This window comes from Epargyreus clarus, unplaced genomic scaffold (genome assembly GCF_041222505.1).
Source record: "Epargyreus clarus isolate Ecla_fem2 unplaced genomic scaffold, WU_Ecla_fem_2.2 ptg000017l, whole genome shotgun sequence".
Taxonomy (NCBI): Eukaryota; Metazoa; Arthropoda; class Insecta; order Lepidoptera; family Hesperiidae; genus Epargyreus; species Epargyreus clarus.
In genome coordinates, this window is record NW_027332225.1 from 10262108 (window position 1) to 10279935 (window position 17828).

General features: G+C 38.9%; 1 protein-coding gene across 1 annotated transcript in view; it reads left to right on the top strand.

Moving 5' to 3' along the window:
* Nucleotides 1-17828, top strand: part of LOC140748959 (bumetanide-sensitive sodium-(potassium)-chloride cotransporter) — a 56324-nt gene that overhangs the window by 35884 nt on the left and 2612 nt on the right. The window contains exons 4-18 of the mRNA XM_073081935.1: nucleotides 1147-1221; nucleotides 2030-2210; nucleotides 3697-3959; nucleotides 5823-5931; nucleotides 6276-6415; nucleotides 9132-9353; nucleotides 9749-9980; nucleotides 10249-10370; nucleotides 11605-11740; nucleotides 13038-13249; nucleotides 13776-14017; nucleotides 14507-14712; nucleotides 15734-15912; nucleotides 16754-16911; nucleotides 17359-17501. Of these exons, the coding sequence (XP_072938036.1) occupies nucleotides 1147-1221; nucleotides 2030-2210; nucleotides 3697-3959; nucleotides 5823-5931; nucleotides 6276-6415; nucleotides 9132-9353; nucleotides 9749-9980; nucleotides 10249-10370; nucleotides 11605-11740; nucleotides 13038-13249; nucleotides 13776-14017; nucleotides 14507-14712; nucleotides 15734-15912; nucleotides 16754-16911; nucleotides 17359-17501 (2620 nt within the window). The remainder of the gene's footprint in view (nucleotides 1-1146; nucleotides 1222-2029; nucleotides 2211-3696; nucleotides 3960-5822; nucleotides 5932-6275; nucleotides 6416-9131; nucleotides 9354-9748; nucleotides 9981-10248; nucleotides 10371-11604; nucleotides 11741-13037; nucleotides 13250-13775; nucleotides 14018-14506; nucleotides 14713-15733; nucleotides 15913-16753; nucleotides 16912-17358; nucleotides 17502-17828) is intronic.

The following is a 17828-nucleotide window of genomic DNA, read 5'->3' on the forward strand; positions in this document are numbered from 1 at the left end:
AACGGTTTCTCCCCTCCACCTCAGTTTCGCCGTGACCACGATCCATGCAACTGGGTCGAAATATCGGCAATATAAAAAACGCATATCGTGAGTACCCGTTACATAATAAAATGTCTAAACGTAAAGTTTTATTGTTTACGAAACACAAACTCTGTGTCATAATTTCATTATTTGAATAGGTACATGTGTATTGAGTGAATTCTTCTCGGTATTTTTAAGAATAGTACTTCGATATTCTGATTCTTACTTTACTTTCGGACTTATCCTGTTTTGACACAATTTACTATGCCTACTTGTCTTAATTAGACTATTTCCGGGGCACGTATGACCCGGGAAGACTCTAATTGAAGAAGTTTCAGGAAGTTGCTTTTCAGATCCGTAAGCATCTCTATATGTAGAGTAGGTATTAACGCTAAGGAGATTTTAGGTAGTTAGAATTTTATATTTTTCATCTTTTGACAAGATTTTTTTATTTAGATTCTTCCAGATATATGACCCTATAAAGTTAGTTCGCATTCACAGTAAACCTTAGTATGTAGACAATATTACTATGATGTCGAAGGAAAACTAGATACTGTTTTCATTATTGTTCTTGTGTAAGTCTTCGCGAAGGTGTGCGAGTCATAAAAGATATACATTAATTTAGATATAATAATATGAACATTCAATACATAATATGTTATTTTATTATGTGGTTTCTTTGTCTTTGATTAATGTATTTTTGTTAATATACACATGGATACTTCGATTATAGGACACAATATATAGAAATAGTGCATTATCTAGTTATGTAGTACATTGGGGTATATTTTGAGCCATCGTCGAAACTTATTTTTTATATGTTTCTTTTTTTAATCTCTGATGGCGAAAAAAATATTTGTATAAGTTTTAAAAGGTATTCTTATAGAATTAACATACTTTAGAACTCTGTCAATGATGTAGGCAGTTAATAAATTGTTATAAAATGGGTATTACCTATTTATACCCACGCGCATGATAGATAGAAGATATAGATAGATAGATAGATAGATAGATAGATAGATAGATAGATATATAAGATATATCATGATAGAAGTAATTTATTTGGGTGTAAAGCAAAACCCTGTACTTATAAAGAAAAAATATAAATTATTATTTTTGTTTTAGGATGAAAAAACACAAAATCAAAGAGAGACCAAATCACCGACACCAGCGCACGGAATTAAATTAGGATGGATTCAAGTAAGTTTGGTACTATACTATATATGTTTCTAATAAATAAATATTTAGAACTAATGTGGCAACTTACCGTATCTCGTGAAGAGATTACGTTTCTGAATCACGCTAACGAAGTTTTTTCAACATCTTGCATATATACGAGTACAAATATACAAGTTCCGAACTAAGACTATTGGAGCATGGGGGCTTTTCGAGCATGATCACCTAACCCGGAGGGACATCTCCTGTTGGCAAATTAAGAGTGAATATATCATGTAACTAGTTTGCTCCTATACAAAAATATATTAAGTGGATATCTGTAATCAACCCCAGATAAAATGAGGTAGGCAACAGCGGGTTGTATTACCCCTGAGGACTAAGTTAGAACATCTCGGATAAGTATGCCTCCACAAGATTCAGACCGGGACACAATAGCCCTTAATATTATTATTATTTATAATATAGGAGTAGCAGACGAGCATGCAGTCAACCTGATGGTAAGTGGGTACTACCGCCCATGGACATCTGTAATCAACCCCAGATAGGATTAGATATTCCTACCTGAGGGCGGCCACAGACGCGCCGCTACCCCTGAGGACTAAGCTGGAACGCCTCGGAAAAGTCTGTCTCCCTTACCACACCCTTCAAACCGGAACACAGCAGCGCCTAACACTGCTGTTATTAGGTAGACATAGGTGTGACGGAGGTGCCGCCGGAGTCGAACCACAAAGGGTTCTACCACCTTCCCTTATTGTTATTACGCAGAAAAAGATGTGCTAAAGTGATGCCTCCGAAGACGTACCACAAGGATTTTAACTTTAATTTGTTATAGGGCGTGCTGATACCATGTCTCCTCAACATATGGGGGGTGATGCTGTTCCTGCGTATATCGTGGGTGGTGTCTCAAGCAGGTATCGGGTGGTCGCTGGTCATTGTTGCCATCTCTGCCGTTGTGTGCGTGATTACCACCCTCTCTATGAGCGCAATCTGTACCAACGGGGAGGTTAAAGGAGGTAACTAAACTGAATTAGCATAATTACACCCGACTATTATCTTATCTATACTTCTATACTAATATTATAAAGAGGAAAACTTTGTTTGATTGATTGTAATAAATAGGCTCAAAAACTACTGGACCGACTTTAAAAATTCTTTCACCATTCGAAAGCTACATTATCCACGAGTAACTTAGGTTATATTTTATGTGAAATATATTTGATAAATAGATTTTGACGCGGTACAAAGTTTACCGGGTCAGCTAGTTACTTATATGGCGGTCAGAAGAAGCATATTTTTGGAGCGTCATTCGGTGGCATGATTGTAGATCAATGGTTAATTGCCCAAATGGTTTGACAAATATAACCATATGTATGATTTTTTATGGTGATACCACGAGTTAAACTGGGTACAGAATTTTAAAATCAAAATGACTTTTTCTATTTATTTTTCTGTCATATTTATGCAATCGCATTCCCCGGTTGATGGAAATATATGACTTTTTAGCGCAAATAATTAACCAACATCACATAATAATATGCTTTTTTCATATAAAAGATTCATAAAAGTCACAACACTATATATTTGCCTCAGAAGCACAATTGTGTTAATTACAGAAGTAAATTACAACCATATTTAACGTCATAGATGCAAACTTGGCCAGGCCATCTTGATCGTGAAATTACAACAGATCGTTTTTCATTGTCCACATATGCTTTGATCACCTGATTACTGCTCCTAATTAATCAGGGCAAAGCCTATTTGTAAACACTGTTTTGTACTCTGTCATGAGACAAAGTGTCAACGTGTATTCATTTGTAGGTATTTTTGAAACGTTTTATTAAGTACTGATTATCTTATTATTAAAAAATTAGAGTAGCAAACGAGCATTTTTTTTTATAATATAGGAGTAGCAGACGAGCATGCAGTCCACCTGATGGTAAGTGGCTACTGCCGCTCATGGACATCTGTAATCAACCCCAGATAGGATTAGATATTCCTACCTGAGGTCGGCCACAGATGCGCCGCTACCCCTGAGGACTAAGCTGGAACGCCTCGGAAAAGTATGTCTCCCTTACCACACCCTTCATAACGGAACACAGCAGCGCTTAACACTGCTGTTATTAGGCAGAAATAGGTGTGGCGGTGGTGCCGCCGGAGTCGAACCACAAAGGGTTCTACCCCTTTCAAAATGCATTCATTCATGCATGCATGAGGAGCATGCATTCTATCAGATGGTAAGTGGTCACTACCACTCATGAGCATCGATAACCAGCTCCATATTGCATAGAAGTTCTATCTGAAGCCGAATACAGATGTCTTTCCAATCATGAGAAGTAATTTATCCGGTATGCCCTTTCGCGAAACACAAGAACTGAAAAAAAAAACAAGAACTGCTTCACGCTAGAAGTAGCTATAGCATAATAGAAACTCCATACAGGTTCTACCGCCTTTCGAATTCTTTTAATATCTTTGTAACTTTAAAAAATAACAATCTTTTAGGTGGAATCTACTACATCATATCAAGATCACTGGGTCCCGAATTCGGTGCTTCCGTAGGCATAATCTTCGCGTTTGCGAACGCAGTAGCAGCCAGCATGAACACCATAGGCTTCTGCGACTCTCTCAACACTTTGCTACGGGAATTGGGCAACTCGGGGATAATTGACAACGGATATAATGACGTGCGAATTGTTGGGACCATTGCCTTGGTCGTCATGTGCATCATTTGCGCCGTGGGAATGGACTGGGAGAGTAAAGCACAGGTAAGTTTCTCAAAATTATTTAAATTAAATTCAACGCATTGGTGAAATAGCGGGATTGGAATTATTATTTATACTGCTCTACATATTTGTCTACAAATCCTGCACTACATTTAACTACCATCCTACTGGACTTGTGCCCAAATTTGTATTTCTACATACAATTTGTCGGGCATAGTCTATAGTCAATTTAAATTGTCAAATTAAATTTTAAATTTTAACTACTCCAATTTAAATTGGCAGTACAGTAAGGACTAGTTATCACTGCTGATACGACAGTTTTACCAGAAATTAAACTTTACGAAAAAATATGCATACGAGTAGGTGCAGCAGAACATAACACCTTATTCGAAGTCTGTTTCAAAATACAATAATATCAAAAGTAATTCCTAAGAATACCTATAATAAATAGATTTTTCTAGAATAGTGACCTATTTGCAAAGCCATGCTTATAATGTGTTAGAGTAGTAAGTAGAAGGGTTAGATCGCGACAATACAATATATACAATACAATACTGTGTGTCAAAAATGTGTGTTTGTGTTTTGTGGTTTACTCCACTGGGCAAGAGCGAGTACTAGCTAATTGTTTGCGTTGCTCCACAAATAAGCTCGGAATGGGGCTCTACACTAATTGATTTTACTGCAGGTAATAGTAAACAAATTGTATTATATAAATTTAACTTACGGCACATTAATAGAGTGTGTAGCAATTTTTATGAAGATTTGGACATACCTAATGGGTAAGACATTACACCGCACATACACCGCAACATCAAAAGCTCGAATAAACTTAACGCAGATTTCCACTTTTCTGCTTATTTGTACGATACAGTCAATTTTACCAGAAGTATCTACTGCCGCCATTGGACACCTATAACCAAGCCCTGATAAGATTAAATTCCTACCTGAGGTTGACCCCAAGTGCGTTGCTAATCCTGAGTCCTAAATCTACCTTACGACACCCAACACAGCAGAGCTTAACATAGCTATTATTAGGCAGAAATAGGTGTGGCGTTGGTGCACCCTGACTCGAACCAGAGAGTATCATCTTCACTTAAGAGATATCTACACTAATATTATGAAGAGGAAAGCGTTGTTTGTTTGTTTGGTTGTAATGAATAGGCTCAAAAACTACTGGACCGATTTTAAAAATACTTTTACCATTCGAAAGCTACATTATCCACGAGTAACATGGGCTATATTTTATATGAAATATATTTGATAAATAGATTTTGAGGATATACAAAGTTTGCCGCGTCAGCTAGTCACTAAATAAAACACAACCACAAATGACATTGCAAACTATTTTATAAACTAATCACACTGTAACAGTCCACATGAGCTGCTACTCTTCGTTAGCAGAAGATTGATGGCACACGCGAATACATCATTTGATTAAAGTAATTGCTTCCATTTCAGCGTAGGAACTTTACAGTGTAGGTAGATTCACAAACTATTCTATCATTAAGTTTGCGTGTTTTTTCAAGGTCATTTATAATTATTTATTAAATTTATTAGAGTGTCCATAAATATATTATTTTGCCCTTGTAAAGCTCCCTTGAAATATACCTAACTAAATTAACAAATAATCGTTAAAAAAATCAGAATGGAGCTTCAAATAAAAGTTATCAAATTTGTAATGTTGTTCAAATACGTATTCAAATTAATTTGACTAATTGACCAAATGCTCACGAAGCATAATTATTATGTGGCTATTAAATAAACGTCTCAAAATCTAAAATAAACAGCTCTCAAAATGTTATTACATCATAAAGTGCCATGGGTAAGGGTAATTTTAGATTCGTGTGCAATTATATTTTGATTGGCATTTGATGTACCTATATTATTGTTTTATTTTTGTTGCAGAATTTCCTAATAGCTATCATCGTAGGAGCGATAGTGGACTTTATTGTGGGTACATTAATGGGACCCAGAAGCAACGAGGAGATATCCAAAGGATTCGTTGGCCTAAGCAGTAAGTTTCCCTTTGAAAAATTCATTAAACATTCGGAAGACGGTAGACACAATATAACTCCTTCTAGCATTACTATCACACTTATTTTAAGCGTTTATGCATTTCTTTTAATGGATGTGGATGCTAGCTGGTTTACTCGGCTTATTCAAGGCGACTATTTGAGTCCTGAGGAGCGACAACGCATCTGTCATCAGTCTCATATTGGTGGGCGTCAGTGACAGAAATTTATTTAAACTTGTTAAAGAGAACTAGATATTTAGATTAATGTACTAATTCCATCTCATTTTTAGATCTTTATAATAATAAGATCGTTTTATTAAGTAACATTGTTTTATATTTAATAGAGTCAACGTTTTCGAAGAACATCGGTGCCGATTACACGTTCAGCGAGGGTAAATACCAGGATTTCTTCAGTGTGTTCGCGATTTTCTTCCCCTCTGTCACCGGCATTCAAGCCGGCGCTAACATCTCTGGTGACCTAAAGGTAAGTTCTTTAGCTAAACTGCTATCTTCTTTTTTCAGCGAAACTGTAATAGAAATCTTCGTGAAATTTTCATTTATAACAACAAAATATCGAATTATAATTTTCAATTAAATAATGGAAAGTAATGAGAATCATTCCGTCCCAAAGTAGGGAAATGACGTCAGAAAGTCAACACAATTTAATTGACGCGTGCTGCCTATAAACCGATGTTTGTGTTCAATTTCCTGACTGTTTCGACGGAACTGAATTCTATTTTGTCTCAGTGAAAGGTTATCATCGACCCATTACTATTACTGGTTATAAGTTTTTTCAGCACAAAAATCACAAATAACTAAATAGGATACGAAAGATAGGATGGGATCAGTTTAATATTCTACTAACGAGCAAATGAGTATATATATACAGGCTTTAGATATGAAACGAAAAGGTTAACTTTTTTAACTATAAATTTAAAAAAGGTTATTAGTTGAACTTTTCACATACCAACTTCTGTCAAAGTGTTCGCGATTCTATCAAAGTGTTATTTATGTTTTAAATTCGTCCTCCAGGGAAGCAAAGGGAATGAATACCCATCTCGAATGAATCTCGATTGATATTTGTAAATGTGGGTGCCTAATTGATCGCGTCCCACATTATGAAAAGCTTGGTAAGCGTGAATCTAGTGGTGGTATTCTAGTAGTGGTAAAACATCATTGATGACATCATTATTCACGATCGCGGCGTACGACCCACGTAAGTTGACAGGTCATAACGGTCGTTCCACTTGCTCGCCAAAACTAATTGTTATAAAGGACAAAAAACTTGACTCGACTGGGTCACGTAATATGGAGGATTTTACCTGACCTTCGATTAATCAAGTCGACGTAATGGTGTTGCTATTGATATATGTATTTCTACCCAATAACAGCAGTGTTAAACGCTACTGTTCTTGTTTGAAGGGTGTGGTAAGAAATGCTTACTCGTAATCATTGTAACTAAGCAATCCAAAGTGGCAAAACATCTTTGGCTGAGCTCAGTTAGGACTCTTATATTATCTGGGGTTGATTACAAATGTGAATGGGCAGCAGTGGCTTACCACAAGTGCACTGCATGTTCGTTTGCTACCTCTATATTATAAAAAACACGGTACTTATGTACAATTTTCCCGTCTGCACCCAAAGAATTCAAAATTAATTAATACATCGCCATCACTGTGCGAATGCATATTGATGTCGTGTCAGGGCAATTGGCAATGATGTGTTATTGGTGTTTGTCCAGACTACTTATACTAAATTGATGGAACGTAAGCCAGAACACTTAAGCTGACCGTCCATCGGCTACTATCGCTTGAGCAATTGGTAGATTTACAGCTGTTATTAATAATCAATCTGTCCAATGTTTTGACCACAATAATGTCAACGGTAATAATAATGATTGTGATTAGCAATTGAAAAATTTCGAATGGTAGGTGAAAAAATTCGAATAATGGTTAACGCACCTGTCAAAAGTTGCTCAGCGACTATTTTGTAGCTTATGCATTTATAAGAGGAGCGTAGCGTAGACGATCGATCGTTGACAGATCTTTGGAATAAAATAAAACATATGCGACTCTACGATCGCTCAGACAACAAATTGAACGCGTGAGTGCCAAGACTAAAGCAAATCTGTAGCTTAAGCGACAAGATGGTAGTCTACCCAACTATCGCTCGATAGAATACAATGAGCGGTCAGCCTTATTACGCAAATATGCAAATCAAATAAAATGCGTTACCCGTGTCAATTTGGTTGACCCTAATATTTTTTTGAATTTTATTACTTACGAGAACACTCGCTGTGTCGAATCAATTGATTAAACCAATTTGTCGTTCCCATTGGTGACTCGATGCTATTTTTGGCAAGCTTTCGTAGTTTCCTTTGTTGCAAAACAGTTATTACTAACATCTTACACGTGTAATGTATTAGATGGGCCGGATCACAGATAATATGTAAAACCTTAAGTTTCGTAACGTTAATTAAATGAAGGTATGTATAATGTACCTAGTTTAGTTTTAAGTAGGTATTTAGTTTATCGTGTTACAGATGTTTTTATTTTTAACTTGTGTTATTAACTGGTGTTTAATTAATTAATTGATTGGATTTCATCACGACACGGCAAGCTTGCTAACAACTTGATAAACCGACTCTACTAAACTTTTTTTTAATCTAATATAGGAGTAGCATACGAGCATGCAGCCCACCTGATGGTAAGTGGCTGCTGCCGCCCATGGACATCTGTAATCAACCCCAGATAGGATAGATATTCCTTCCTGAGGTCGGCCACAGAGGACTAAGCTGGAACGCCTCGGAAAAGTCTGTCTCCCTTACCACACCCTTCAAAACGGAACACAGCAGCGCGTAACACTGCTGTTATTAGGCAGAAATAGGTGTGGCGGTGGTGCCACCGGAGTCGAACCACAAAGGGTTCTACCACTTTTAAACTATAGAATTAGTTTAAAAACAGAAAACCCAACTACTTAAAAATATAACCTGTATTACTTCCACTATTCCACGAATGCAACGACAGCTCATATGTTAAAATTCATTATGCCATATGGATTGCAGTTGCAATGTGACGACTGAAAAACATTACCCTTCGTAGCCAATTAATACATCTAAAACAAAGCTAATCTGCACATATTAATCGATTATAAAGTGTATAAGCAATTCATGATCATAAACATAACCAATTAATTTATAGGATCCAGCGTCAGCGATTCCCAAGGGTACTCTGCTAGCGCTGCTCATTTCCATGCTGAGCTACGCCCTCATGGTGCTGTTCGCGGGCGGCGGCGCGCTCAGGGACGCCAGCGGAAACATCACCGACCTCGTCTTCAACAACGGCACGCTCGTTGATTACGAAGGAGTTATGAACTGCCGTGACAAGGGAGGATGTGAATTCGGCCTGCATACCAGTTATTCTGTAAGTTACAAGGCTTTAAATGTCTATTGCTAAGTAATGTACCAATTAGTATAAGAGCAGCGTGGTGAAGTATACTTTTCTCTAGCCTCCAGGACTTCCCTAGTTACAAGAAAATACTGCATTATCGTCAACCCTAAACTGTACTCGGCACGGGTCTTCTTTTAGTTAGGCCATAGACTACCGCGCTAACCAAGTTAAAATTTTTATGTGCCATTTTCTCTCACAATTTTTCCTTCATCCTCATAGCGAGTGACAATTAATTTCTAATACGCACTTAACTTTGAACATCATAGGTGCGTGCCTGGGTTTGAACCTCGGGCCCCCAGATTGTGATGATGAGTTGCAGCCGTAGCTATCAATACATCAAGAAAGTCTATAAAGAGTATATTGTCCAGGTGATGCAACTGATGTCAGCGTGGGGCCCGTTCATCTACGCGGGGTGCTGGGCGGCGACGCTGTCGACGGCGCTCACCAACCTGCTGTCGGTGCCGCGGCTCATCCAGGCGCTGGGCGTGGACCGCATCTACCCCGGGCTCATCTTCTTCGCGAAGCCGTACGGCCGCACCGGGGAGCCCTACCGCGGATACGTGCTCACATTCCTCGTGTCGTTCACATTCCTAATTATTGGTAACTGACCTTTACAATTTCCTTTAATTTTTTTCATTGCTAAACAAACACATTTTATTGTATCGTAATTATAATGAAACCACGTGATCATGTGTGGTCGAGGTAGGAGTCCATTCCCACCTGACTGTTTGTTCTTTGTTCGATAATATACCAGTGTGCTATAACTGCTATATAGACTGAAGTGAACCAAGTAAAAATCATTTAAAGCAATATTGATTCACAGAACACTTGTAAATTGCACATGCTATATTTTCCCATTTGTATCCAGCTGACCTGAACACGGTAGCCCCTCTGATCTCCAACTTCTACCTGGCTTCATACGCCCTCATCAACTACTGCACGTTCCACGCGGCGCTGGTCCGGCCCTTGGGATGGCGACCTACTTTCAGAGTAAGTATTTGTTTACATTGGCGTATATCAACGTAGACAGTAACGAATTTAGTGGCATGTTATTATAAAAAGTCGGTTTTACAGCTAAAAGTGATTTATATTTTACGTTTTATGAGGACGCTACGTTCTAGAAACAGTTATTTACGCCGGTTTTTACTTTCGCCTTATAGTATCCTGCTGGTGTGTTAAAGCATTTTTATAACTGTTTGCTTAATCTAAAGTCCACGTAATAGTTCGATCTGAAGATTATTTTATCTTATGTTCTTTCGATTAATTAATACAATTACCTGAACAATGCCGTATAAATACCTGGAGAACTCTTTATCTTGCATGAGGAACCGTCCAAAAGCCAAATATGAAATAATGACTTGCTTTTTCATAATAATATTACCTATATTACCGAGCGACCATTTCTAACTTTTTCTTTTTTTAGTTATACAAAATCTTTTACACTGTATAAATTCTAACACTTTTTCCTTCGTCACATGTTTTCAACCATAATCCAGTTAATTAATAAAAAATAAATAACAAGATAATAAAAAATAAATAATAAGATTTCTTATCGTTATTGCGGTTACCTTAATCAACATGACATAGTTACAAAGACCTGTTTGTCAAAGTAATAACAATGATCCTTGGAACCCTGACGTAAGGGATTTTACCGAGGCTGTCAAAACCACGAGCATTTTTTGTAGATCTTATTCGCAGGCACTTAAACAAAAATAAGGAAAATTGATGTAGGTACGGCCTATAACCGTGCCAAAGATAAGAATTGATTTTCCTTATCACTGCATACGACACGTGAGGGATCTTATGTGCCCAACTGGTTTTCGAAGGTTCTACCTACGCTGCTTTGGAGGTCAATGACGTTCATATATTAACTCATAATAATAATAAAAAAAAAGTGTAAAAAAACTTAGGAAGTAGGTCAAAAATTACACGGACATTGAGATAGCTGCCATCAACTTTTGCCTTGATGAGTAGAGTTGGTAGAACTTTCCTCGTTCGACCACTAGGGCCACAGCTTTATTTATTTCTGTCTAAAGACATTCCATTTTTTCTTAATGAACAACGACTATGACTGCGTAAAAGGTGCATTTTTGATTAGCTTTAGGAAGGCCTTTCTCATTTGGGATTTGCTACAAAAGTCCATGGGATTTAATCAAGATATCAAATCAAGTGAAAAGAACGTTTGCTACTTCATTCAGCTAAATGCTAATCAAATTGGTTTCAGTACTACAACGTTTGGGTGTCCCTGCTCGGATGCCTGATGTGCGTCGCTATCATGATCCTCATCAGCTGGGAGACGTCTCTCATCACCTTCGCTATCTTCCTCGTTCTGTACCTTATTGTACTTTACCGGAAACCTGGTAAGTTGGCTCAAAGATGAACCGTGTTAGATATATAACAATGATTATGAATTTGTATATCTATTATACCAATTATTCCAAGCATACCAGTCTGTGTCTACATAAAATTTGAAATTTGTGTACTTTCCAGATGCAATATTCGAAAAATAGTCAATGATTGGCTTTAAATTAGTAACAACATTTCTATAAAACAGTTTCATATAGTTTTGTCCTGGACTTCAAAAGGAAAAAATCTAATATTCATTCTTATAATGAGCTACGACGCTTGGCCGGAATTGACTAATCAAGAATTATTATAATTACGAAAACCGTGAATTGGCATACCCCTAACCTGTTGATGAAACCTCGACACATCTATTAATAAAACCTCGATATTAGTAAAGGAAACTCTTAGGTAAAGTTGTATATTCATTCACAATCTATCACCATATATCAGTGGAAATGGAAACAAGAATAACCGTGTAGTTGTTGACTGTGCGCTAAATCGGTATTCAACTCTTGGAATGATTACATCATCTAGCTCTCGTATGCTCCATATTTCGAAAGTGGTTTCAAGTTTGTGTTCTAGTTTCCTTTATTTATAACAAACGTCGAATTTGAGTATATCGAGATTATAAACATACAGATACGTAATATTTACGTTACTACTAAGAGTTATTATTTATAGAAAGTTTCAAAAGGACGCACGATTAGCATTCTTAGTATGATTGCTGCCTTAGACAGCATAGCATAAAGTTCGACCTTTATAATATCTTTATTTTTGGTAATTAAAAATTGATTGCAATTATCTTCTCGGCCTTGAAGAGGACAAAAAAGATCTGAATAACGTGTTTTGAATACCTCAGAGGAAAGTTAGGTCTAGTTTCCAAGGTGACAGGAAATAATTTGCAAAACGGATTCAATATCCTAATAGTCAACAATGGAACTTATGTAACGTGAAGAGCGATACAATAATATTGATGTAATTAGTAGGCACTTAAGTTATGAACATGAGTTAATCCAAATAGAAAAGAAATCCTACCCCGTCTGTCGTAGATGCGCTGATATTCCTGAGATTCAACAAACTAAATTTAGCGTCGTGCCATAAAACATATACAGGTGTTGTAGCGGTACTTGTGCGATAGAACCACTAGGAATTATACCATCTTAAAAGGTGTTAGAACCCTGTGTAGTTCGAATCCGACGGCACCACCGCCACACCTATATCTGCCCAATAACAGCAAATTAGCAGTGTTAAGCGCTGCTGTGTTCCAGTTTGAAGGGAGACATAAAAATTGTTTACTAAAAATGTCTATAGATGTGAACTGGGGCAGCAGTACACAAGCGCAAACGTACAAGACGGCGTTGTCGAGCGCACACAAGCTGGCGCGTACCGGCGACCACGTGAAGAACTACTGGCCGCAGCTGCTGGTGCTGGCCGGCCGCCCGCAGCACCGCCCCGCGCTCGTCGACCTCGGACACCTCATTACCAAGGCTGGCTCGCTTATGATCGTCGCTGATATTGTGCAGGTAAGCTGCTCAATATCCTCCTACCATTTCTTTAAAGAAGCTGTTAAACATCAGGTGTTACGTTTAAGGCCGTCAAATATATCAGATAACACAGAGAGAATTAGGTGCGATAGTGACGTGACCAGTAGTTGTGTTGCACTTCGTCTTCGTTGTGACCTCATAACTGAAGGTTGTAATTCATCACATTTTTGTCAGACATGCTGTTCGATTATGTATAAGAGGCAAGGTATCCAGGAAGCTGATGATTACAAGTTGTTTCACATGTTTGTTTCAGTTACGCTTTGTTACTTGTTTCCCTGCAGGGATAGTATTATTCTCTACATCTACCTAATTGAATATAACATCACTAAATCGCAATGTGATACAATACTGCGAATCAAATATCTATTACATGTCACTTGTTTATTATGGCAACCGAGACATCCCTATAAGCAAAAGTCTGCACGTTCTACTTGTGAAAAATACAGAACACAACCCTGTGTAACATCTCACAAGGGAGAATTACAGTTCTTGTAATTGGTTCCAGTCGAAGCTATCATACAAGGACCGAGCGCATCGCATCCACAGCGGCGACGAGTGGCTGCGCGGGCGCAAGGTGCGCGCGTTCTGTACGGCTGTTAGCGGCTTCAGCTTCGAGAGCGGCGCGCGGGCGCTCATGCAGGCTGCTGGCGTTGGCCGCCTTGCTCCCAATGTGCTGTTGATGGGCTACAAGGCGGATTGGAACACCGTGCCCACTAGCGAGCTGGAGTCTTACTTCAATGTGCTGCAGTAAGTTTTGTTTAGTTTATGTAGTGGTTTACTGTTTGTGTTTTAAGGTTAATTTAAGTAAAGAAATATGAATATAGATTAAGTTATAATAACGTAGTTATATTTATTTTACAGTAAATATAAATGACTGGTATATAGAAGATTGGCATGGTTACACACTTGTAAATTCGTGAAGCGTTTCTTTTTTACTTTAGAACAGTAATGAAGTACGCTCCAGGTTCATTCACTTGTGAGGAAAGATCTGCATCTAGCACTATTACATAAAATAAGGGTTGTAACCAGAGTGCCTTCGAATTTTGCTTTCGTTAAAATTATTTTGCTCTGTAACACTTCCTTATAGGCTTTCCTGGAAAAAAACGCGGAAATTTCTTATCACTTTATTACGTTAGAAATAGATCAGAATGATAATGTTCCCCACTAAAACTAAGACGACTCCTAAAATGATATTTAAAAATGGGAAAAGTTAATCATATAATTGATGTTGAACAGCACGGCGTTCGAGACAAAGCTAGCTGTAGCAATCGTGCGCGTGTCGGGCGGGCTGGACAGCGGCGCGCCGGACGACGCGGGCGTGCGCGGCGCGCGGGGCGGGCGCGGCGGCGAGCTGCGCGTGCGCGCGCCCAGCATCATGCACGCCGACTCCGACCTCGACATCCGCTCGCCGGACTCGCACCCCGCCAGTCGGAATAACCTCAGTTAGTTATATCATCAACCCATTACTGTCCCATTCCGGGGCACGGGTCTCCTCTCAGAATGAGAAGGGCAAGGCCATAGTCCACCGCGCTGGCCGAGTGCGTATTGGTAGACTTCACATACCTTTGAGATTTTTTTATAAATCCCTCAGGTATGCAGGTTTCCTGACGATGTTTTCCTTCACAGTTTTAGCAAGTGATAATTAATTTCTAATACGCACATAATTTCGAAAAATCAGAGGTGCGTGCCTGGGATTTAAACCTCGAAGCCCTCGATCGAAAGGCCGAGTTTCTTAACCACTAGGCTATCACTACCTCTCGTTAGTTACATTTACTTTAAGTATAGTCCTCGCCAAACTGTTAGTCCGCGCTTAAATTGCCCGCAGGTTAAGTTAGCATATACGTAACGAAAGAGCACACTAACGCAGCTATGTACGTGGGCCAGAGTGGGCAGCGGAAAGGTGCCAGGAGGGTCCCGCGCTGTCTTCGTCCCGCTAATATCTGCAATTTGCTATTGCGACGCGACTCGCTTCTATATTCGGAGTGGACTAGCAGTTTGGCGCGGACTATAACTTAACTTACTATAATAAGACGTCGGTCTTCTTCTCTGTGGATCAATAAGACGACCGAACAGGACACCGTCTTAGAACTTGAAAATATTAGCAGATTCTTGCAGTAGCAGAACACAATTATACCCAGAATTATACCCTAGTTCACAGCTGACGATTACGGGGCAATACAAATCACTTCTGCCACTCTACGGTCAGGAGAAAATGTCTTTAAGATAAAATAATCCCTGAAACTTGTTGGCAAAACGTCTCAAATAAATTTGTTCACTTAAAATCTACCGCCATGGGGAATGGCCCTCAGCCTACTCAGACTATTTGTAAATACGCCAATGTTTCATACATAACAATGTTATACGAGAAATTTTAAAACAAGGAAAGCAAACTCTTGATATATTATTATCTTCAGAATAATGGCTTACTATTTATGTCAAGTGCTAAAATAAATATTTTTACAGGTGCTTTGGCTCTTACGACGTCACGATCGTTCACGATATCGGAGAAGAGCGATACAAAACCCAATAAAAAAGATAAGAAAAATTTAGACTTCCATCATCAGATAGTCTACAAATCATCGTCAGGTGTCGAACTGTCTTCGGAAAACCTCACACATAAGTCTACATTCCTAGAAAAACAAGTATGTACCAATTATATTATTTTATATATGTAGTTAATGTTATAAAATATAAACATCCTGAAATGTTCTTACTCTAATTTAATTACACGTAGAAGAAATCAATCCTCCTCCACACCCTCCGGAAACTTTAAACAATCGACTGTGATTAGTTATTAGAGAGAGGGATTCGCTTCACATGGGTTGGAGCAATTTCAACTCCTTCCGATCCTAGCTTTTTTATATATAGGAGTTGCAAACGACCATGCAGTTCACCTGATGGTAAGGGGCTACTGCCGCCCATGGACATCTGTAATCAACTCCAGATAGGATTAGATATTCCTACCAGAGGTCGGCCACAGATGCGCCGCTGCCCCTGAGCCCAGAAAAGTATGTCTCCCCTACCACATCCTTCAAACCAGACTCAGCAGCGTTTAACCGCTGTTATGAGGCAGAACTAGGTGTGGCGGTGGTGCCGCCGGAGCCGAACCACAAAGGGCTCTACCACCTTCGAAGCTACGGTGTTGCTCGGACAACCGTGGTATTATACGGTGGTTCGACTCCGGCGGTACCACCGCCACACCTATTTCTACCTAATAACAGCAGTGTTAGGCGCTGCTGTGTTCCGGTTTGAAGGGTGTGGTAAGGGAGACAGGCTTTTCCGAGGCGTTCCAGCTTAGTCCTCAGGGGTAGCAGCGCATCTGTGGCTGACCTCAGGTAGGAATATCTAATCCTATCTGGGGTTACATTGCGGCAGTAGCCACTTACCATCAGGTGGACTGCATGCTCGTCTGCTACTCCTATAATATAAAAAAAAACCTATAACAAACCCTACTTAAACGTGAATATATTTGTGACATCCCAGGAGGGGGGCACGATCGACGTGTGGTGGCTGTACGACGACGGCGGGCTGACCATGCTGCTGCCCTACATCATCTCGCAGCGCGCGGCGTGGGCGCGCTGCCGCCTGCGCGTGTTCGCGCTCGCCAACCGCCGCCACGAGCTCGAGCTCGAGGAGAGGAAGTGAGGATACAATATGGCACTTTATATGTAGCAGGGAACGAACGTGCAATGATTACAACGACACAGTAACAACCCCAAACTGGACTAGAGTCCTACGTTATGTCGATCACTCTTGCTGAACAAAATCAAATGTTCATATTTCATGTTTCCCTTTGAATAAAAGTTGTAGATTTTCCGTATTTCCGTAGTCGTAGAGTTTCTGCATCCGCTAGGCCATATAAATCTTACACATAAAAAAAAACGAAAAATTCATATTTAACACAAGATAATATTGGGAAAACATGCCACCGAAGAGCATTTTTCCAAGTCTACCCCATAGAATGATAAATAATTTATATATAACTAAGTAATTAGCTTTGTACTTTCATATATTATTTCGTACTTTTTATTAGGTAAACTAATTACTACGTAATAATTAACATAATTCAATTACTTTTTTATCGACAGTATGGCAAACTTGTTGTCCAAATTCCGAATCGACTACTCATCGCTAACCATGGTGCAAGACATCACGGAGGCGCCGCAGCCGGATACCAAAGAATTATTTGAGGAAGTAATTAAGAAGTTTACCTCAGAAGATGGAGATGAAGGTAAAAACTATATTTAATTACACATAGGTACAGTTAAATTGTTAGTTTAGTTGTACAATTAAATTGTTGTACATTCAGGCATCGTACATGTGTCTGACGATATAGTGTACAGGTACAGTATTATGTATGGATGTAAGAGATATGATAATATTCTCGTGAAAGCATATAAGTAAATAAAACCACCAACCTTGCATTCCAAACCGATGTGCAGACTCGAATCGTGTCAGGAAGGGGCACGGTGTTATCACAAGACTCGACAAGGTAGGAACGGTCTGGTCTTCCTGAGGATAAGTCTCTATGCACTTCACAACACAAGGCACACGATAA